General features: G+C 43.5%; 1 protein-coding gene across 1 annotated transcript in view; it reads right to left on the minus strand.

Annotated features, from left to right (window-relative positions):
- MPZL1 (myelin protein zero like 1) overlaps positions 1-20497 on the minus strand; it is a gene marked incomplete at its 5' end in the record, with an annotated part of 41734 nt that overhangs the window by 10725 nt on the left and 10512 nt on the right. Inside the window, 2 exons of the mRNA XM_082498414.1 lie at positions 3751-3964; positions 7274-7434. Coding sequence (XP_082354540.1) covers positions 3751-3964; positions 7274-7434 — 375 coding nt within the window. The remainder of the gene's footprint in view (positions 1-3750; positions 3965-7273; positions 7435-20497) is intronic.

The following is a 20497-nucleotide window of genomic DNA, read 5'->3' on the forward strand; positions in this document are numbered from 1 at the left end:
CTCAGATACCTGCATCTGATCATCACAGAATTGTTGAGGTTGGAAGGGAAGTCTTGAGATTGGCTAGTCCAACCCCCTGCTCAAGCAGGGTCAACTATCACAGTTTGCTCAACACTCTGCCCAGTTTGGTTTTGACTATCTCCAAGAATGGGAGACTCCATAAGCTCTTTAGGCAACCTATTCCAGTGTTCAACCACAGTAAAAATGTGTTTTCTAACACAGACAGAATTTCCTGTGTTTCAGCTTATGCCCATTGTCTCTTGTCCTGTCACTAGGCACCACTGAAGAACCTGTCTCGGTCTTCTTTAGATCCTATCAATGTACATAAATACCCAGTGAGAGGCTCTCCCTGAGCCTTTCTTCTCTTTTGCAGGCTAGACAATCCCACTCTCTCAGCTTCTCCTCATATGAAAGGTGGCCCAGTCCCTTAATCCTCTTAGTCTCCCCTTTGCTGGACTCATTCCAGCAAGGACCACAAACCATGCTTATACAAAGCATTCCCAGAAAGTTTGCAGTCTGTAGGCAAAGCCCATTTGGACATACTAGACCTAGAAGGGAGCAGCACAACACAGTAACCTGAAGCAGGGGCATCATACTAAGAAAACAGGGCTTACATTTAGTACTGTTCATTTTGAGTTCATTAACTTTCAAAAAGGCTACCTGATCTCTAGCCGTTTCACTGATCATACCATCATTTGGCCAAATATTGCATCAGCAGCTTTCCTAGCTCTCCAGTGTTAGATGGCAATTCATAACAACACAGTAATTCAGAGTCTTAGTAAGAAATTAAAGATGGAGACAGGTGTGCCGCAATTTAGAGGAAGACATTCCTTCTTTCCAGAACCTTTTGGCAGCCCAGAGATCCATCCACTATTAAGGAAGGGAGTCCTACAAATGGTAATACTTTTCAGGTACAGAAGACTGAGATTGTGTTTGAGCCCCATGCAGAGACAAACACATTTATTTGGGGGTATATAAGAAGTAGGAGTTCCCAAGTTTCTGTGCTTTTTCACCTTTCCAAGTGCAAAAATAACTGTCTGCAAAAACATCAAAACAGACCTGCATTTCTGTTAGCAGACCACCTGTTGCCTTGTACACAAGAAAAAAAAACAAACACACACACACTTTTTCAGAGCAAGAAAGTAAGCGGCAACCCAAAGCTACAGTGCCGAGTGTCTGCTGAAAGAGTGTCTGCAGAAATTTGGCACTATCTAATCTGAGAGTTTGGTGATTTCTTTGACTCAGGTGAGGTTTTGGGGATGGTTGAATTTGAGTAAAGGACAGCAGTTATGTTCTGTTGACATAGGTTTTTAAGACTGTATAAAAAAATGCAACTGTTTGCATGTGAAACTAGAGTCTGGCTTTATTGCCTCTCAGAACATGGTCCAACAGACTATAGAAAAGCTCACACAACTTTATGACCACATACTTCAGCTGAAGAATGTCACCCCCCAGTTTTTCTTATATTTTTCAGCATTCCACAGCTACATGAATCCCTCGTAAGTACTTGCAGAGCAGCCAATGACTCCATTGTAACAGACAGTCCCAGCTACATAACCAAACACCAGCTCTGAAAGCTAACATTAAGTTAATAGCTTAACACAAGCCAAAAATCCAGCCTTTCAAAGAACACTTTTCACTAAATATCACCATAATTAAAAGCAACTTCCATTTGCGCTGAAATTTGCGTGTTAGTATCAGTTTTATCAAATACACAAGAAACTGAAGTTTTCCATTGCTGCTAGTATTTTCATATGACAATTCTAATTTTTTCCCCCATGAGAGTTCAGATCAAAGACCTCCAGATAACAACGTGCTCAAGACAGCTTGTGTTAAGTAGCTTCCTATTACAAGTAGGGGCACCCTAATGTAAGGACTTGGAATTCCCTACAAATTTCTGTTATTTAGTAGTCCTTTACAGATTCAGATGGACTTGTGAAAGAACAGTCTTGCTTCTCATTCCTGCCAGTAGGATTCTTCCAACGTAGTCGATGGAGCTCTTTGTGCAAATACTATGTAGATACTGCAGTGAAAATCAGCTGAGTTAGCTTGGCAATTTTAAACAGTTAAGCCACCCTGGAACTTATTACATGTTTAATCCAAAATCTAAGGCTAACCAAGCATCTGAGATCATTTAAATGTGTAAAGTATGTATGTGGCTTTGAACAGTTTATAACACCAGACATATGATTCAGAACAATTAAATGTATACATAGTAAAAAAAAAAAATATGCACAAGAGTCAACATTTACTTATTTCAATTGAAAAAATTTCTCCAGTTCAGTTCAGGATGAGTTACAACCTATTACAAGAGCAGTACTTCCAGGTAAAGTCAGAATGCAAGACAACATTACAGCTATAGCTTGAAAACCTGTTTTCAAGATCTTCCTAAGAACTTGAAGAAAATTGTTGCAGCGTTTTTCTGATGATGAGAAGTAGTGCCAATACAGGGTTCCGTTCAGAAACAGTGAGATTCTCTTGTCCAGATGCTCCACCACCTATGGGGAAGCCGGCATGCAAATCTGTTGAAAAATATCAGCTAAATTAACGTACTGAAGTCAGTCCTCATTTGCTTAACCTGGGTTAAAATCTGAAGAGGCTTTGCCCAGACAGCCTGACTTTGCCAAACCAGCAGTTGCTTTACTGCTTCTTCATAGAGACTATCAATACATTGTAAGAAAATAAACCGACCCTATTTGATATAGACTTCAAACTTCCAAGAATCAAAAAGTTCTAAGTGATGGCAGGACCTCCGGACGTCCCATCCAACTCAAACTGTTCTGTGAAGAGAAGGGTTAGATATAGACCTTGGCTACATAAGTACACAGAATGACCTCATGTGCAGGGATACACACCTGTTATAGCAGCAGTATCATTCTAATTGGAGTATACACGTAGATATCTTCCCTAACATATCAAAATCTAATGGAATAGCTGTATCAGCACTGACTTTTATGAATTCAACATTTATTCCTGTCGTTATTAAATATAAATTTGGAAATCTGATCACTGTAAGAACCATTTCATTGTAGGAACAGTCACGCTTTGGCTGACTTCCAGCTTAGCTAGAACTATCAAATGTTTTGGATGGCCAAGGGAAATAGAGAGCCAAATCGACATGCAGAATGTAAGTGCTCTTGAACTGTGATCATTGTTGCCAAATGCTAATCAGAAGCTTTAAACGACTGCAGGTAGCCAGCCCTCACAGTTTACAAGTGTCACTGTGGACACTGTAAGAACATCCAAGTAAAAGAGACTGAATGCACATCCAACACAAACACCTTCACATCAAAGACAGTCACATCTCAATGTCTGTCAAATACATGCTCGGGCCAGATTATTTGTTTTGTTTCCCAGTATATATACTGGATGGGTTCCAAAAAGAAGTGTCAGCCACTTTCTCTCCTTAATTCCCAGATTTCAAGTCATCCTAACCCTTCGCGTAGCGTAACACAGAAAAAAAAAATTCATAGGACTTTGAAATGAGAAGATGGGTTTTCATCAAGGCTTCCATCAGCTTTTGCTAATACTTGTTAAAAGCATAGGAATTAGTGGGTATAGAGGGAAAGAGTATTAAATTTAGTGTTTTAAACAGCTGACAGAATATTGGTTTGATTATTAGGACCTAGAAGAAGAGAATTAAAAAGACAGTTGTTCCCTCTGGGCTACTCCCCACCCCCAAGAAAAGTGATACAGAGACAGAAGGGAAAAAAAAAAAAGACAAGAAAAGAAATCATATAGGGTGAATACCTTTCTCCACAACTCTAACTCGTATTTCTCCTGGTTTGACAACAATGTCAGGTGGGTTCTTGACATCACAAATGTAAGTGCCGTTGTCCCGGAACTGCATGTTTGATATACTGATAGAAGCATCTTTCTTGTTAAGATCTCCAGCCCAAGTGATCCTGTCTTTAAATGGTATGTCCTTTCCAGGGTATGGCTTTCCATTAAAGTAATAGAAAAACTGTAGTCAAGGAAAAGAGGATATAAGAACAATCCAATTAGAGAATACAGAGCTATGATGCTTCTCTCACTATTACAGCATTCTCCCAGAATCCACTGTATTATACACAGCTAGTATTTGAGATTTTTTTTCCTCCTGCCTCACCACTTTAGTCTGGCTTGTTGCCTCTTGATGACATAACCATGCTATGGCTTGTACCTCAAGCATACTAGCACGACAGACCGCAAGTTTCAGTCTTCTATTGGTTTTATTTTGTTTTGTGGTTGGACTGTTTGGGTTTTTTTTTCCTGTTTTGGGGGACATGGGGTTTCGCAGACAAGGAGGTGGGGGAAAAAGAAAAAGGCTGTTAACCTGGGAATAATTAAAGCATAAAACAGTTCTGGATCACAGCCATCTGTCTTTCAGGCACAGGAAGCCTTCTGCATCCTAGTGGGAAAAGGATACCAAGTTTCCTGTCATGTTTTGCTGTGTGTTACTTGCACGTTAATTTAGCTGTGCTGAAGTTGCAATACTCTCTTTCCCTCCACCCCCAAAAAAATCCCATCAGCAGTTCAGAGCACACCTATCTGTTTTCCAGAAACTTTCACAGTAACTAAATATAACTGTTTCCCAGTTTTTAGGTGACTAAGTTCCACATTGGCCCTGCACTCCCTAGACATGACCAAAAATCCTTGAAGAATGAACCTGTTTAGTACAGTCTGAGGAGAAACTTCTTATTTCCTCACTATACCTGAACAAAATCGGAATTTACAGCAGTAGAAGTGCATAGACCTCTACAGGACAACTCTGCTTTCAAACACATGGGATGTTTGAACACTGGCCATCAACCCTATGAGAGGGATCAAGGCTGTATTGCAGAGGCACATTCATTCTTAATTTCACATACTGAAAGAGAGAGTGACAACCTTAACTCAACCAAGAATCAACTCGAACTCTCTTCAGTTCAGTCTCCAGAGCATGGTTAAAGAAACTTAAGACAATATTCCAGCTTCCTCTTGCTACAGCCTTCTTTATGAAGCAGTTTCTCTGACACAGAACAAACTGGCTACAAGCCATTCAACTCATCTCCCATCTCTTTTCCCGTTCCTACCCTTGATCTGAGGCTTGCCATTCCAACATGTTTTCTATCAGACCCCCACTCTGAATATCAGGCAGCACAAACCTTATCCACATCAGGTATAGGCACACGACCATCTGTCGTGCTGCAGTCAATCTGACACTTATTTGTTGTTTACAGGCTAGCATAAATCCAACGAACTATCTCATCTGGTAGGAAGTCTGCTAGCACACCCTCATCTGTCAACATTTCAGAGGAAATCTGCATCAGTCTGCAGCATTTCCAGCTGGATTATAGCCTCTAGCACAGAGGCAACACATTACCACACCCCTGTGCACGGGGGGAGTCATCCAGCTGGAAGTCTGGAAGGCAAGAGGCAGATCCCTTAGCTCTCTAGGTATGCTCACCTGGGGGAGGAGAAATCATAAAGTAAAATACGTCCTGAAACACAAACTAAGTGACTCAAGTCACTCCATGCCTATGATTAAGTGATTTACATGAGACTTCTTTTGAAACCTAAAGCTGATGGGTTTAGACTGGTTTAAGCCGATTGTGAAACTCTGGTATTATCAGATGTTTCATTCACGCAGAGCTGTCTCTATAACCAGGCATGTGGAGGGGGAAGGGGACAAGCAAGGGAAGCTTTCAGTCAAGTCACCCTCCCCACATGGCCACAAGATTGCCAGTCCCAATTCCAAAGAGGCACAGGACCGGCCTTTTCAGGAGAAGCACAGACTTAGCTCAGACTTAAGCTGATCATGAGACTAATCTTTCAAATTAATGCCCACCAAGCTGTGTAATTGACATGACCCTGATTCATAAAAAAAAAAAAAAAAAAGTATCTTCCCATCTTCTCCTCTATACCTTCCCCAGGCCCTCAAAAGAGACAGGGAATTAACATCAGATCATGCTGGGTCACTTCTGCTCAAAGAAAATTTGCTTTTCCCTCAGTAGTGCTGATAACTACATCTAGGTAGAATGTCTGAATTGACTTCACTTCCAAAAAGATGTTATGTCCTGAAGTTGTATTTCTACAGTAAGGAGTTTGGACAGTGATGTGGAATGGAAAGGGCAAAACAGGATATGTGGTGGATTTTTCTATGGGGAGTGGAAAACATACAAACAGATGGCTTCTTTTCACCCATCCTGTTCAACATTGGCAGGAAATATGCCCTACTTCCTTAAGCTTTTGCCCAGCAACTGCTTTGGCTTCCGAAAGAGAAGAGGTCCCTTTTCAAAACTAAATTTTTATTCACTGAGAGTTCAGAAGCTGATTCCTCAGAGCTCTACATAATTGAGCAAGATGCTCACACACTGTTTTGGACCGTCTCTATTCTGAGCATTGAAGGGCTTCTAGAGTTTAAATGATCTCACATCTGCAGCAGTGGGGAGGAGACAAACGCTGACAGGCTGAGCAACCTGCTGTCCCCCCCCCACACCTTCCCTGCTGCCCCAGAGTCCCTTATTCTGCCTCCTCCAAATTCTGGCTCAGGGCAAGGAATAAGAGGAAAGCAGAAGTGTCAGAGAACTCAGACTGAGACATGCGCAGCTTATGCAACAGAGGAAGAAGACAGCTAACAACCTACCAAAGCCCCTTCTTTGATGATTCCTACCCAAAGGATCTGAGCACACTAGGGCTCAACATACAGGAAATGCATGATGGCAATTATTAGCCTAAGTTGCTTGCTAGGCTGATTTTTTACTCATCAAATAACTAGATAAGAGGATGTAATTGCTTACTGATTTTAGCAATTCAATTCTGTTCTGAAACCAGGGAGACTGGTCTTATTTTAAGCCCTTTCAAACAGAGGCTAAACAGTACACAAGCAGAAAATAAGCAACACGCACAATACACAATATAACACTGTAATAGTGGTAATTCAAATTCTGTGACCGCTATCTTTCAATGCACAGCTCAACAGCTCATTTCAAGTGCAGGAGAATATAGAATTTAAATGATTCCTAGATGCTCATCTACTTCATACATACTGCTACCACACCATCACTCCTCTCCTCTAACAAAGTACTAGTATATTTTACAGCTGCTGCACACTGCAGCCTTTGCAGAGACCTAGAATAACAATACTTTTAAACAACTCTAAAAGCCCCCCTAAAATCACAATGATGGAGACAAGACACACGGAAGGAGGCTCCAATCCATATTTGCTTGCTCCTCAGAACCGACTAGAAGATTTCTGCACACTTATCACAGCCTCCCCTCCCAGGTTTGCTCCCCTACAGCCATTCCTTACTGAGATACGAGTTGCGGCTCCCTCTGGTTGAAAACTCCAAGAAACAGATGCTGCGCTGCTGATCACTTCCACAGATGTAAATGTGCATGGAAGCTTTGCGTCTGTCCCATTCTCCACAAATATCTCCTCCGGTGTGTTGACCTCTACTGCTGATACTTGGACTGTATGGGAAAGGTAAAGAGAAGAAAGAAGGAGAACAAGCGGCATCAGTGCTGTTTCCAGAATCAGGAAGCTGAAGTGGTAACTGTTCATATCACATTCCTTATAAGTGGAAAAGAGAAGAGACATCAACAACTCCTACATCAATTGCACAGACATTGCATTATACCTGCAATATAAACATGTACAGAGCAGGCCAGTTCACTTCTCTTTCCTTGTATTATCTGTTACAGGATGTTTTCCGTCCACAGATGTTTCCTCCGCACCAGTTTGTGGAAGTCAATTCTATGGTGCAAAGGATGAGTTTAAAACTCTTCCCTGCTAGCTGCTAGCAGACACGGTAATAAATAAGCCCTATCGGAGGAACTAACATCTTGGACCCAGCTATTACTCAGTTTCCTCTATGGCTCATGTCTTGTTTCCCATCTCCAGTTTTCTCAGCTGTAGGTGGAACAAAAGCTCACCTCCAGAAAGCTCTCTGGCTCCCAGCTACGCCATCTGCTTCTGCTCTCTGGCATGCTTCAAGGTCTTCATGTGCAAGACCTCATAAATAATCACTCAGCTATAGTTCAGAAGTATGAGAGTAGTTTAAGTTTTTTCTACCATGAGGCTTATGCATGGTCAAAACAGCAAGCAGACCACAACCACCCCCCAAATTTAAAGTAATCAAGGTTAATATTGTGCTTATACTGGCAGTTTTCCTATACAGTAAGTGAAATTCAGAGTAATTTGGAAAACCTGTTGAACATATTCTTTATCTGGCACCTTTTAAACTGCAAAGGTACTATCCATATCTAAGCAAAGATACATCTGTACATTCATTCAGGTTTATGTTAAGAAAAAACACATGATCTTGTGACATCACAAAAGAATGTCTTTCAGTGTTCATGTCACATCATGTCTTTTGTGAGAGCAAAAATCTTGTAAAAATCACTGTGGGTGGGTGTGCATGTGATGTGCACCCAGCAACTCAAATCTAAGTTTTGATTTTTATTAAACCATGGTTTTCAGCATAGAGGTACTAGTAATCTGCTTCTGATCACAGGATTCTGTGTTTCTGGGCTACAATATCTTCAGTTCAGGGGGTTTCCTCACTTATTAAAAGGGGAAAGCAAGCCTTCCTGCTTCTTCAGTATCCAAGCTGATTTATTTCTCAACTTTGAATAAGCTAGCTCTTGAAGTAGGCAAACTGAAGAGAAATATTCCAGTCAAACACAGTTTAAAATAATTAAATAAAGAAAGAAAAATCCCCCATCTGCATTAGTCCTTACATCATGGGGTTTATGCTTTTAGTCAGTGAGTTACCAGCTCAGCAGCCTTCAAAAGTCAGATAGCAAGCTTCTTTTAAGTGATATGACCATCCTAAGGGGCAGATTTGCCATAAACCAGGTTACTTTATCAGAGTTTACAATTAAGCAAAGCCCACGCTTCGTAGAGAATTTTAGAAACCATCTTTTACACGTGACTTTAAGCCTCGCTCCCCAAGAAAACAAAGCTCACGTGAGCTGCACCACGTCCCATCTTTCTCGCCCCAAGACTACCGAGTCTATCGGGCAACTCCAGCCGACCGGCTGTGGCACAGGGGAGCTACAAACACAGCAGGCAGCGGCAGCTGGCCCTGCAACGCAGACCGCCTGCCAGCTCTGGAGCCATAGTTCAGTCAATTAAATGGTCAAACAATGAAAGAGATGAAAACAGCCTGGCCGCCTGCGTATGCCTGACAATCACTATGTGCATGGCTTTGTAGCAACCGCTGTCTCTCACCCAACCAGCGTGGCAAGCCAGGGGAAGGCAGAGCACTTGCCCAGGGGACATGGGATGCGCATGCAAGCACTGCAGGAACGGAAGAATTAAGCATGCCAGTTTAATTGCAATAACCAAAACCAGACGAAACCACCATTCATTCACTTTGCCATTCAGAGTCCACTCTGTTCACTTCTCAAACTCACTACCTCCTCAGTCCCGTCAGGTTATCCCTGTTCCCTCAGACACCCCTCCCTGTTCATCACTGCTCTCATTCCAAACGAGTGAAAAAGAGAAACAGCACCCTAAGGGAGGGGGATTGTCATCAAGAGTTTGTATCAGAGCTTCCTTTCTCTTGTATGTACTCTGACTAGGGCCAAAAAATATTCTTTTGTAAAACAATTACCAAATATTTATTTGGAACATACAAAGGCTTCTGGCAATTCAATGATATGAACTCAGAGCTGCTGTGCTTTATGTATTTTTTCCAGCTAATGGAGTAGAAAAGAAAAAAAAATAAAATCCATTGTTTTGAGTCCAAGCCACAGAACAAGCCTTCCTTTCAAGCATAAAACAAGCAAGATGCCCTCAGCATTTGTGTAGGAGGAAAAGAGTCTGCACAGACATTGTCTGCTTGTACATGGTACGGAGAACTTGCCACACACAGGCAGTGGGTAGCACAGATCTGCTTAATCTAAGAAGTCACTGTTCTAACTCACTAGGAACCTATGACAAAACTGTAGTGAAGCAAAAAAAAAAATAATCCGACTTTACAGTCTAGGAAGGCAGGAACTATGTAATATTGTACAGGTATTTCCAGCAAGTTTAATTTTCGTATGTCCTACTGTTGTCTTAACTTCATGTTTTTCTTTGCTCATTCTCTCCCCAGAGCATAAAAAAAGTCCCTCACTTTATCTGCTCTTTCAGTGTACACCACTTCAAAAAAATTTCTCCTGCCTCTGTTGTCTTACAGCATGGGACATAAGCTCCTCAAATCTTAACAGGATTTCATGAGGCTATGCAGGGAGAAATCCAGAAGGGCCAAAACCCAACTCGAACTTAATCTGGCTACTGCTGTAAAAGACAATAAAAAATGTTTCTATTAATACATTAGCAACAAAGGGAGGACTAAGGAGAATCTCCATCCTTTATTGGATACAGGGGGAAACATAGTGACCAAGGATGAGGAAAAGGCTGAGGTACTTAATGCGTTCTTTGACTCAGTCTTTAATAGTACGACCGGTTGTTCTCTGGGTACCAGCCCCCTGAGCTGGACGACAGGGATGGGGAGCAGAATGAAGCCCCCATAATCCAAGAGAAAACATTTAGCGAGCTACTACACCACTTAAATGCACACAAGTCTATGGGGCAGGATGGGATACACCCGAGGGTACTGACGGAACTGGCAGAAGTGCTCACCAAGCCACCTTCCATCATTTATCAGCAGTCCTGGCTAACTGGGGAGGTCCCAGTTGACCGGAGGTTAGCAAACGGGATGCCCACCTACAAGAAAGGTTGGAAGAAAGATCCAGAGAACTACAGGATTGTCAGTCTGACCTTGGTGCAGGCACAGTCAGCATGGATTTATGAAAGGTGGGTTCCGCTTGACAAACCTGATCTCCTTCCATAAGGTGACCCACTTAGCGGAAAGGCTGTGAATATTGTCTACCTGGACTTTAGTAAAGCTTTTGACACCCTTTCCCACAGCATTCTCCTGGAGAAACTGGCTGCTTGTGGCTTGGATGGGCGTACTTTTTGCTGGGTAAAAAACTGTCTGGATGGCCAGTCCCAAAGAGTTGTGGTGAATGGAGTTAAATCCAGTTGGTAGCTGGTCACAATTAGTATTCCCCAGGGCTTAGTATTGGGGCTGGTTCCATTTAATATCTTTATCAATAATCTGGAGGAGGGGATCGAGTGCACCCTCGGTAAGTTTGCAGATGACACCAAGTTGGGTGGGAGTGTTGATCTGCCTGATGGAAGTAAGGTTCTACAGAGGGATCTGAACAGGTTGGATCGATGGGCCAAGGCCAACGGTATGAGGGTTCAACAAGGCTAAGTGCCAAGTCCTGCACTTGGGTCACAAAAACCCCATGCAGCACTACAGGCTTGGGGAAGAGTGGCTGAAAAGGTGCCTGGTAGCAAAGGGCCTGGAGGTATTGGTCAACAGCCGGCTGCACGTGAGCCAGCAGCGTGCCCAGGTGGCCAAGGCAGCCAGGAGCATCCTGGCTTGTATCAGCAATAGCGTGGCCAGCAGGACTAGGGAAGTGACTGTACCTCTGTACTCAGCGCTGGTGAGACCTCACCTCAAATACTGTGTTCAGTTTTGGGCCCCTCACTACAAAAAGACATTGAGGAGCATGTTCAGAGAAAGGCAACAAAGCTGGTGAAGGGTCCAGAGAACAAGTGTTATGAGGAGCGGCTGAAGGAACTGGTGTTGTTTAGCCTGGAGAACAGGAGGCTGAGGGGAGACCTTATCACTCTCTACAACTACCTGAAAGGAGGCTGCAGCGAGGTGGGGGTCAGTCTCTTTTCCCACGTAACAGGCAATAGGACAAGAGGAAATGGCCTCAAGTTGCACCAGGGGAGGTTTAGATTGGATATTAGGAAAAAATTATTCACTGAAAGTGTTGTCAAGCATTGGAACAGGCTGCCCAGGGAAGTGGTGGAGTTACCATCTGTCCCGTTTCCGGCAAGGATGAGGTTAATTTCCCCAAGGAGCCGGCAGGGGAGGCAGGTATTCCATCCCAGGTGCCCCATGCCACGCTATAAGAGGCGTTAGCTGGGGAGAGGGAGGCAGTCGCCACTCGGCGGGTCTGGTCGGTGCGCTGCACGGCGGTACTGTAATCTCATTCTTGTATTCCTTTATCGGTGTTATTGGTTTTTTTTTCTTCTTCCCTTTGTTTTGTTAAATTATACTATTTCAACCCACGAGTTTTGCCCTTTTCTGCCGATTTTTCCCACGGCTGTGGGAGTCGAGCAAGCGGCTGCGTGGTTCTTTGTTGCTGGCTGAGGCCAAACCACGACACCATCCCTGGAGGTATTTAAAAGACAAGTAGATGTGGTGCTGAGGGACATGGTTTAGTGGTAACTTGGCAGTGCTATGCTAACTGTTGGACTTGATGATCTTAAAGGTCTCTTCCAACCAAAATGATTCTATGATTGTTTGGAAGTGGTAGCAAGGCCATAACATTTGACATTTGTTCACCCTTAGTCCTCTACTCACATACACTCACTGATATGGTGGCAGTTCCCACTACCTTGAACTCTTTGGCCTCCTCTGCCATAATAAAATCCACATGGATCATCTCCAGCTCCAGGTTTTTTCCATCTGTTTCCACATTTGCCAGGTTTACATCCTTCTTCCAGCTCCTCCATCTATTTAAATACTTCAATTGGAGAAAGTTGAACTTTGAGTCATATTCCAGTCATATTTACCCACTGCTCCATTCCTCAAGGTTCCTCAGCCTAGTTCCTCTCAAGAGAAAAAATGTATAACCGTCTAAGAGAGCTTTAGGAAAGGAAGGTCTCCAAAGTATGTAGGGCAAAGATAAAACATTTGCTCTTCTCTCATAGATCCTCCTTGATCCCATCACCCTGTCCAACTACCTGTAGCCCCAGTATTTCCCTCTGAATATCTCTTCTAGCCTTCACTTGCTTTTAATTCTTCTTTTCAGCAGAAAGATGCTTCTATTTTTCTCACCTACCACAATTGTTAGAAAAAATACACCTGTGCCTTTTCAGCCATTTCTTTTTCATCTCTAGTGTTGTCAGAGCAGTTTTACTCCAATTACATCAACTCTCATCAGCTAAATTTTCAGCCCTCATACTTCAATGAAAAGACCCCATCCTCATCTTCTTTCTCAGACAATCCTCCTGTTCTTGAAATAGGACAGGATGCTCACGCTCTTTCTAACTTACTAATCTTATTACTCTTACTTACTTACTAATCTTTTCTTATTGTTCACATCATGGATCTTTATTCTTCATCAACGCTCTCTCTATTCTCAGGTCTCTTTCCTCAGTATCTTGTCTCAGGGATCTCATCTGTGAAACAAGTTCAGCTCCCACCACTGCACTAACTACTCGTATCTGTCTCTGGTCAGGATCTGCCTCCTCCTGTTCAAAGAACAGTCTCAGTCTGACATCTCTGTCAATGCTAAGTTGTCAGCTCACACTAAATGGGAATAAAACAGAGCTTATTTCTTCCCCCAGAGCCCTCCACAACTGCATGTATCACCATGGACCCGCCACATGTTTCTCCAACTCATAACCTATACAGTATTTTTGACAATGAACTTTTCTGAGGTCAAGACAGAGTCTTTCAGAGTTTCTAGCCACCCACTCAGCTGACACCGGTCTAAAAACTCCATTTTGTAGCTTGGCCTTCATTACTGCCATGTCTGTTTTGCTCTGGACAGATGGCCAGTAGCAGACCAGTATGTATCGCAGTTCCTGGTAACCAAACTGCTCAAAGGGTGACGTTAAGAAGAGGAAGGTATCACATATGCGAGATCACTGCTTTCTTCCATGAATTGACTATAGAAGAGCCAGTACTCAACACAGGCATGCCCAGAGCAAGCATTATTCATTATACAGCATCGCCACCTAATCTTTATTGACTTAATACTGTTTTAACTTACTTGCTGTGAATGAATAAGACCTTCCTAACTCTGAAGGTATAGCTCTCCAGTAGCTTAAGTAGATCTGAAGATGTAGAGCTTCTCAATCTCTTTGTAATAACACCAGCATGCCTGCCAGGTTACACAAAAACTAGTGAAAAAGCTACATGTTTTCAGATAGTTCAGCCCTGGGCCAGCTCACAACCCCCAGGCACTGCACCGTCACTCTTAAGCGTGGCAACAACATACCGCTCTGAAATCACCCCTGTGGAAGAAGCCTTTACAGTTACCAACAGCGAAGTATAGGAAGATAAGGTCATTCAGAATTGATAGCAGACACACATTCATAACCACAAGAGTTCGCATCTAGTTGGTTAACCAAGTTGTGGATAACTGTTTAGCTTTCAGTGAGATTAAGAGCAGTCAAGCTTACAGTTTTCACCGGAGTAACATGAAAGACTGCAGCATTGCACTGGTAAGTGAATTTAACTGGTATCTTTGAAATGGGGTACACCTTGATCAAAAAACTCATAGAGGAGATGGCCAGTTGCTGTCTACAGCACACTGATGGAAGTCCTCCTCGCAGGTGTCCTCTCAGGGACATCTTTAGCCAGGTCAGCTGAGACTCACCAAGCCACATGTGCTGGCAAATTAATTTGTACAGGGGACACAGCCTATGTGACCGGCTACCTTACAGGTCAGAGTCTGGATTCTTTCCCTTGTCCTCTACCACTAACTGAGTACATTCAAAGCTATATCCTCAATTAAACACAGTAATATACAAATTATGGTCCGCTCCCCAGAAACAAGTTACAAAGTCATGATTTGATAAAACAAGGTTACATGGGGTTACAGACATTCACCTATGCGTGCCACAGTCATTTAAATGACACCAAGCATCCAAGCAGTCATCCCTGTTTCAATATTAAGTGACTCTTACCCCAACTATGTTACAGCATGGTGTCATCAGACTTTTCAAATCCACATTGTAGTACCTTCTCCTAAACACTGTCCCTCACACTTGGGAGGATCTGCTCAAAACCTACAAAATTACTTCACTTCTTCAAGCTCTCTTAAGTGCTTCCAAAACATTTAGTAACAGCATCTGTATAAATCCAACAGTGCCTAAGCTGCCAGTGCTTGGAGATCAATGCCTACCAAAGTTGAAGTGTTTTTTTCCTACTTTTACTTGTATCCCTTGGTTGCTTACACTTGTTTCATACTGGTTAAAAAAGTACAAAAAATCTTTTGGGAAAGAATTGTTTTTTATTCTACATTTTTGTATACAGAAATAGGGCCTTTTGCTAGGCAAAGGTTTAGTTTGGTAGCACATCGCAAGGAAATCCTTCCTTGCACTTAAGGTTTGCACTAATTAACACTCAGCTCATTACAATTTATTTGTAGACCATAAACTCCACTGAGATCTTCAATCCAATGGAAAGGTTCTGTTAATTAAGGCTATGACCACACCAAAGTAAATTTGATTCCCCTGGATACAACTCCGCTTGATCACTAGGAGTCCTAACAAACTAAGAATGCAAACAACTAATGCTGTAATCACAAGCATCTTATTTCCACAAGCACGAACACAGCCCAAGCGGAAACTTTTATCAGATCACTAAATACTGTATGCTTACAACTGCTACAGTTCCCATCCTACACTGGGAAAAGTGCTACACTCCCTTCCTCTTGAAATGGCTAGTCATCAGTTTATTAGTTAATACAAGCAACTGGCTTCGTTTATCTTAAAGACACCTGGTAATACAGTCATTTCTACAATTTATTTATAAAGTTTCTTACGGATGAAAGATCAGGAAATAATCAAAAAGTCTGATGAAAGAAAGATTTAAAAGATTCAGGCAGGCTGTTACAGGTAACAAGTTGACAGTCACAGCTCAGGAAAATGGAAAGAAATGCATTAATACAACTGAATCTGAGCAGGTCACATTTAAAGGTCCCAATAAAATGACAGAAAAGTCAATGTATCGATATGTTCACTATTGTTTCCCCAACAACCCAGGAGTTTCATCAGAAAGGAGGATGTGGGATTTTCTAATTACTAGGGGTCACAAGTCACAAAAGCAATATACACTTGTGAAACAGTGCTTTCATTAAGAAACACTCAATGTCAAGCATATTGTGAAACATCAAAGTCTACTGTTGATATCCCTCTCAACTACAATTGCACGACATTTAGTTCTTTCTCCCACAAAGCAGCTTCCCTGTACAATACAATCAGCATGAAACAACAGCAGCAAGACCCCTGCAAAACATTTCAGAAAACCAACACAAAGTTATAGTCCCCTACTCCAATTATAGGCACTTATGTCCCCATAGGCCATCATTTCTTCACTGCAAATAAAACACCTGGTGGAGAAATCCCAGCTTTCATGTCTTAATAGACAGGAGTAGACATGCCCAAGTCGTTCCTCTGAAACGCCACAAGATCTGTTAAAGCATCCAGACGCTGGATAGAATTTCCACACAAAGAATTCATTTAACCTTAACATGGAAGTGAAATCCATGCCAGCCATTCCACCCAGGAGCAAACCATGCTGTATTTCATAAGGACAACACACAAGTATTAAGGAGCCACATACATCTGTTAACAAAGTGTAACAAAGTTAGACTGTTTGACCATCTCCATACCAGAAATCCATTATGGTGCTATCTAGTCTGAAATCTTATTACGTGTATAGATATAAAAATGCATATATACATATATATTTCTACATACATGTTCTTGCATGTCACTGTGGTGGGTTGACCTTGGCTAGCTGCCAGATGCCCACCCAGCCGCTCTGCCACTATCCCTTCCCAAAAAGGATGGGAGGAGAAAATAAAATGAAAATGCTCATGGGTAGAGGTAGAGACAGGGCTATCACCAATTATTGTCCCAGACAAAACGGACTTGACTTGGGGAAAAGTAATTTAATGTATTGCCAATAAAATAGAGTTGGATGGTGCAAAACAAAGACAAAAACTAAAATACCTTTCCCTCAGCCTTTTTGTGCCCCCCAGCTCAACCTCATTCCTTCATTCCCAACTCCTCTACCTCCTCCCCACTCCCAGGCAGCCTGGGGGAGATGGAGGGTTGTGGTCAGTCCATAACAGCTCCTCACACCCTTCTCTGCTCCAGCATGGTTTCTTCCCAAAGAGCTTGCAGTCCTTCAGGAGAACCGACTCCACCCTGGGGGTCATCCATGGGCCGCAGTGTGGATATCTGCTCCACGTGCTGCAGGGCAATACCTGCTCCACTGTGGTCTCTCCCAAAACTTCCAGGGGCTGCAGGGGAATCTCTGCCCCAGCGCGTGGAGCAGATTCTCTCCTCCTCCTTGTCTCACCTTGAGGTTTGCAGTGTTGCTCTTCACACTTTTTCTTGCCTCACTCCTCCCTGCCTGTGTGGTGCTTTGTCCTGTCTTAAATATTATCACACAGGTCCCACCAGCTCAGCTGAGCAACTCATCTGTGCGCTGGGGCAGGTCCAGTGGAGCTGGCTGGAATTCACTGTGTCAGGCACAAGGCAGCCCCAGCCTCTCCTCACGGAGACTGTCCCGGCAGCCCCCCACACACTAAAACCTTGACATCTACACCCCATTCATTCATACATGACAAAAAGCAACATCAGCTACAGAAATGAAGCCTAGACAAAGTCACACCAACCGATCTTGATATCTAAGTTTCAAAACTGCTAAAACTAAATTCCGATGCCTCAAAGGAGGACAGAAGAAAGTAGTTTCGCTCTCAAATGTCAATCACCAGAACAGCTTTTTGCTGCTGCCACAACAGCTCCCCAGGTTGCCAATCTCATCAAGTAATCCAGGCTGCCGAAGGAAAGAAATCTTCCGGTCCTCAGTAACACAGCCTGCAGCACCCTACCAGCTCTACGGAACAGAAAGAAAAGCTGCTGACACCTAGCCCATGAACACCTACCACCTCCTGCTGCCTTGCTGCTGGGAACATTCATCCCCCAAGCAGAGACAAGCTCAGAAGAGCATCTGCTACCACAACATTCACTTTCTCTTGGCCTCCTTGCACATTCAGCTAAGCTCTGCCTGACTCAACGATGAGGGGAAAAAATAGCATCTTGTCACCCCAAGTGAAAGGAAAACAGTTTCATTGAGAAGACTTAAGCAGGCTGTGTCAAAGCAGCCAATAACATCCATGTATCTCAGTCCTGCATACCTCCATGCACCTACTTCGATAGAACTTAGAGACAAGTCTTCAGAGTCACTATGCTTTGATACCATAGTCTGTTCCCACACTATAGAGTTGGGTTTTCAAGTGGTCTTCTCCACATGACGCAGAGCTGCTCATTGTTCATCATGATGAACAATGATTGATGATTAAGATGATTAAGGGCTTGGAGCATCTGCCTTATGAGGAAAGGCTGAGAGAGCTGGGACTCTTTAGCCTGGAGAAGAGAAGGCTGAGGGGAGACCTTATTATGGTGTACAAGTATCTAAAGGGTGATTTGAAGGAGGATGGAGCCAGGCTCTTTTCAATGGTTCTCAGTGACAGGACGAGGGGTAATGGGCACAAGTTAGAACATAGGAAGTTCCGTTCAAATACACAGAAAAACTTCTTTATGGTGAGGGTGACAGAGCACTGGCACAGGCTGCCCAGGGAGGTTGTGGAGTCCCCTTCTCTGGAGATTTTCAAGACCCGCCTGGATGCAGTCCTGAGTAATATGCTCGAGGCAATCCTGCTTTAGCAGGGGAGTTGGACTAGATGATCTCTAAAGGTCCCTTCCAACTCTGAAAACTCCGTGATTCCATTCTACCAAAAGGCAGCAGAAGAACCTATGCTGAGATTTACTTCCACAGCCCATGCAGAAATGAGGAACAAGCATGAGAAACAGCAAAGAACATCTGAGTTCCCTTGCCAGCCAGGCCACAGATTTCTTGTTCGATCCCGAGGAAATCATTTCACTAGTGTATCACTCTCTCAACACAGAAAGCATAAAACTGAGATGCTTGTAAAGGTGCTGAGATCCATTAACAAGTAAGCATTATAGTTGCACTGCTTCATGCTCCAATTAGAGAGTCAGCCATATGCCAGGTTTGGGAAGATGCTTATTTAGTCTCGAGGCCAGTAACATCTAGCCCTGTTCTTTGGCGATCACAAAGCAATCCTTCCCTGCCTATGCTGCAGACTAGGACACCAATCAGCAGCTCGGGAACTTTCCAAACCAGACATCATATTTTTCCATTCAACAGCCCTTAAGTGGTTTTCCTTCCATGACCAAGTAAGTTTACAAGTTTTCAGATTCAAGTAAACAGTTCCTGTTGACAAAGTCAAAACCAAAACAGTAAAAAACCCAAAGGGGCAAGTTAAGTAAACCCATTCAAAGTGCAAAGGGTAAGTGGAACAGCTGATGGCAGCTGTTCTACCTCTAGTCTTGCAATGCTAACATAGTCACTAACAAACACAGCATATTACTCCTTGGGCACCAGGAAAGATTCCAGAAAATGGGAATGAAGATTAAAGAAGGGCTACACAGAACAAGAAGATAAAGAATACATCTTAGAAGAGTCTCCTTGAAACACAACTAGTTTTTCCCACAAAAAAGGATATCATTAAGCTTACTTAAGAACTGAGAGAGGCTAGGTAGACATGCTCAACATGTGGCAGAGTGAAGAAAGCATCCCACCATCACAAACATTTCATAGAATTACTATGGCAATCCACTAAAACCATCACAACATCCCCCAAGGGGATACCCCCCAGAGGGTGATGGACCCCCTGCCCTGTCCCTGTCGGGCAGAGGTAGGGATCCAAAAAGATGATGAGGGGAGGAGGCGAGTTCCAGCTAGGTGTCATGGGCAACCCCCCTCTCTACCTGCTCAGCTTCCCCAGGTGCCCCTCCATAATAGGTTTGAGGCCCTGGATCTTGAAGAAGACGTAGGCGAGGATGTGGTGCAAGCCCCACCTGCAAGGTCATATAGGAAGAGGCGGTTGACTCCACGCCTCAAGACTGCCTCTGATAAAAAAGAACGAAGGGTAATTGTAGTAGGCAATTCCCTTCTGAGAGGGACGGAGGGCCCGCTATGCAGAGCTGACCCTCACCACAGGGAAGTGTGTAGTCTACCCAGAGCCCGGATCAGGGACATCACCAGGGTACTTCCCACCCTGGTGCACCCGACGGACTACTATCCACTGCTGATATTCCAGATGGATGGGCAGGAAGCCGCATCCCGCAGCCTGAGGGGAATGAAGGAAGATTTCAAGGCCTTGGGGGGGATGGTGAAGGACTCTGGGGCTCAAGTTACTTTCTCTTCTCTCCTTCCATCTTCATGTGATGATGTGGGATGGAATGGAAAAATTAAGTCAGTAAATGATTGGCTTCAAGACTGGTGCTACAGGCAGGGCTTTGGTTTCTTTGATAACGGCTGGTTTTATAAGACACCGGTCTGGACAGTGACACGTGAGAAAGGTTTATCTCACAGGGGCAAAAGGATGCTGGGGCAGGAGCTAGCAGGGCTCATTTGGAGAGCTTTAAACTAGATTCGAAGGGGGATGGGGTTGTTACTGAGCTTGCATTGGTGGGGCAGCACTCCAGAATTGATAAAGACCGGGAGGCCTCCCATACCCATAGGGTGAAATCGGTGTGCTCAGCTCGCTCCCTGAAATGCCTGTACACCAATGCACGCAGCATGGGGAATAAGCAGGAAGAGTTAGAAACTTTTGTTCGGTCAGGAGA

The sequence above is a fragment of the Vanellus vanellus genome (genome assembly GCF_965231255.1).
Source record: "Vanellus vanellus genome assembly, chromosome: 1".
NCBI classification, from domain to species: Eukaryota; Metazoa; Chordata; class Aves; order Charadriiformes; family Charadriidae; genus Vanellus; species Vanellus vanellus.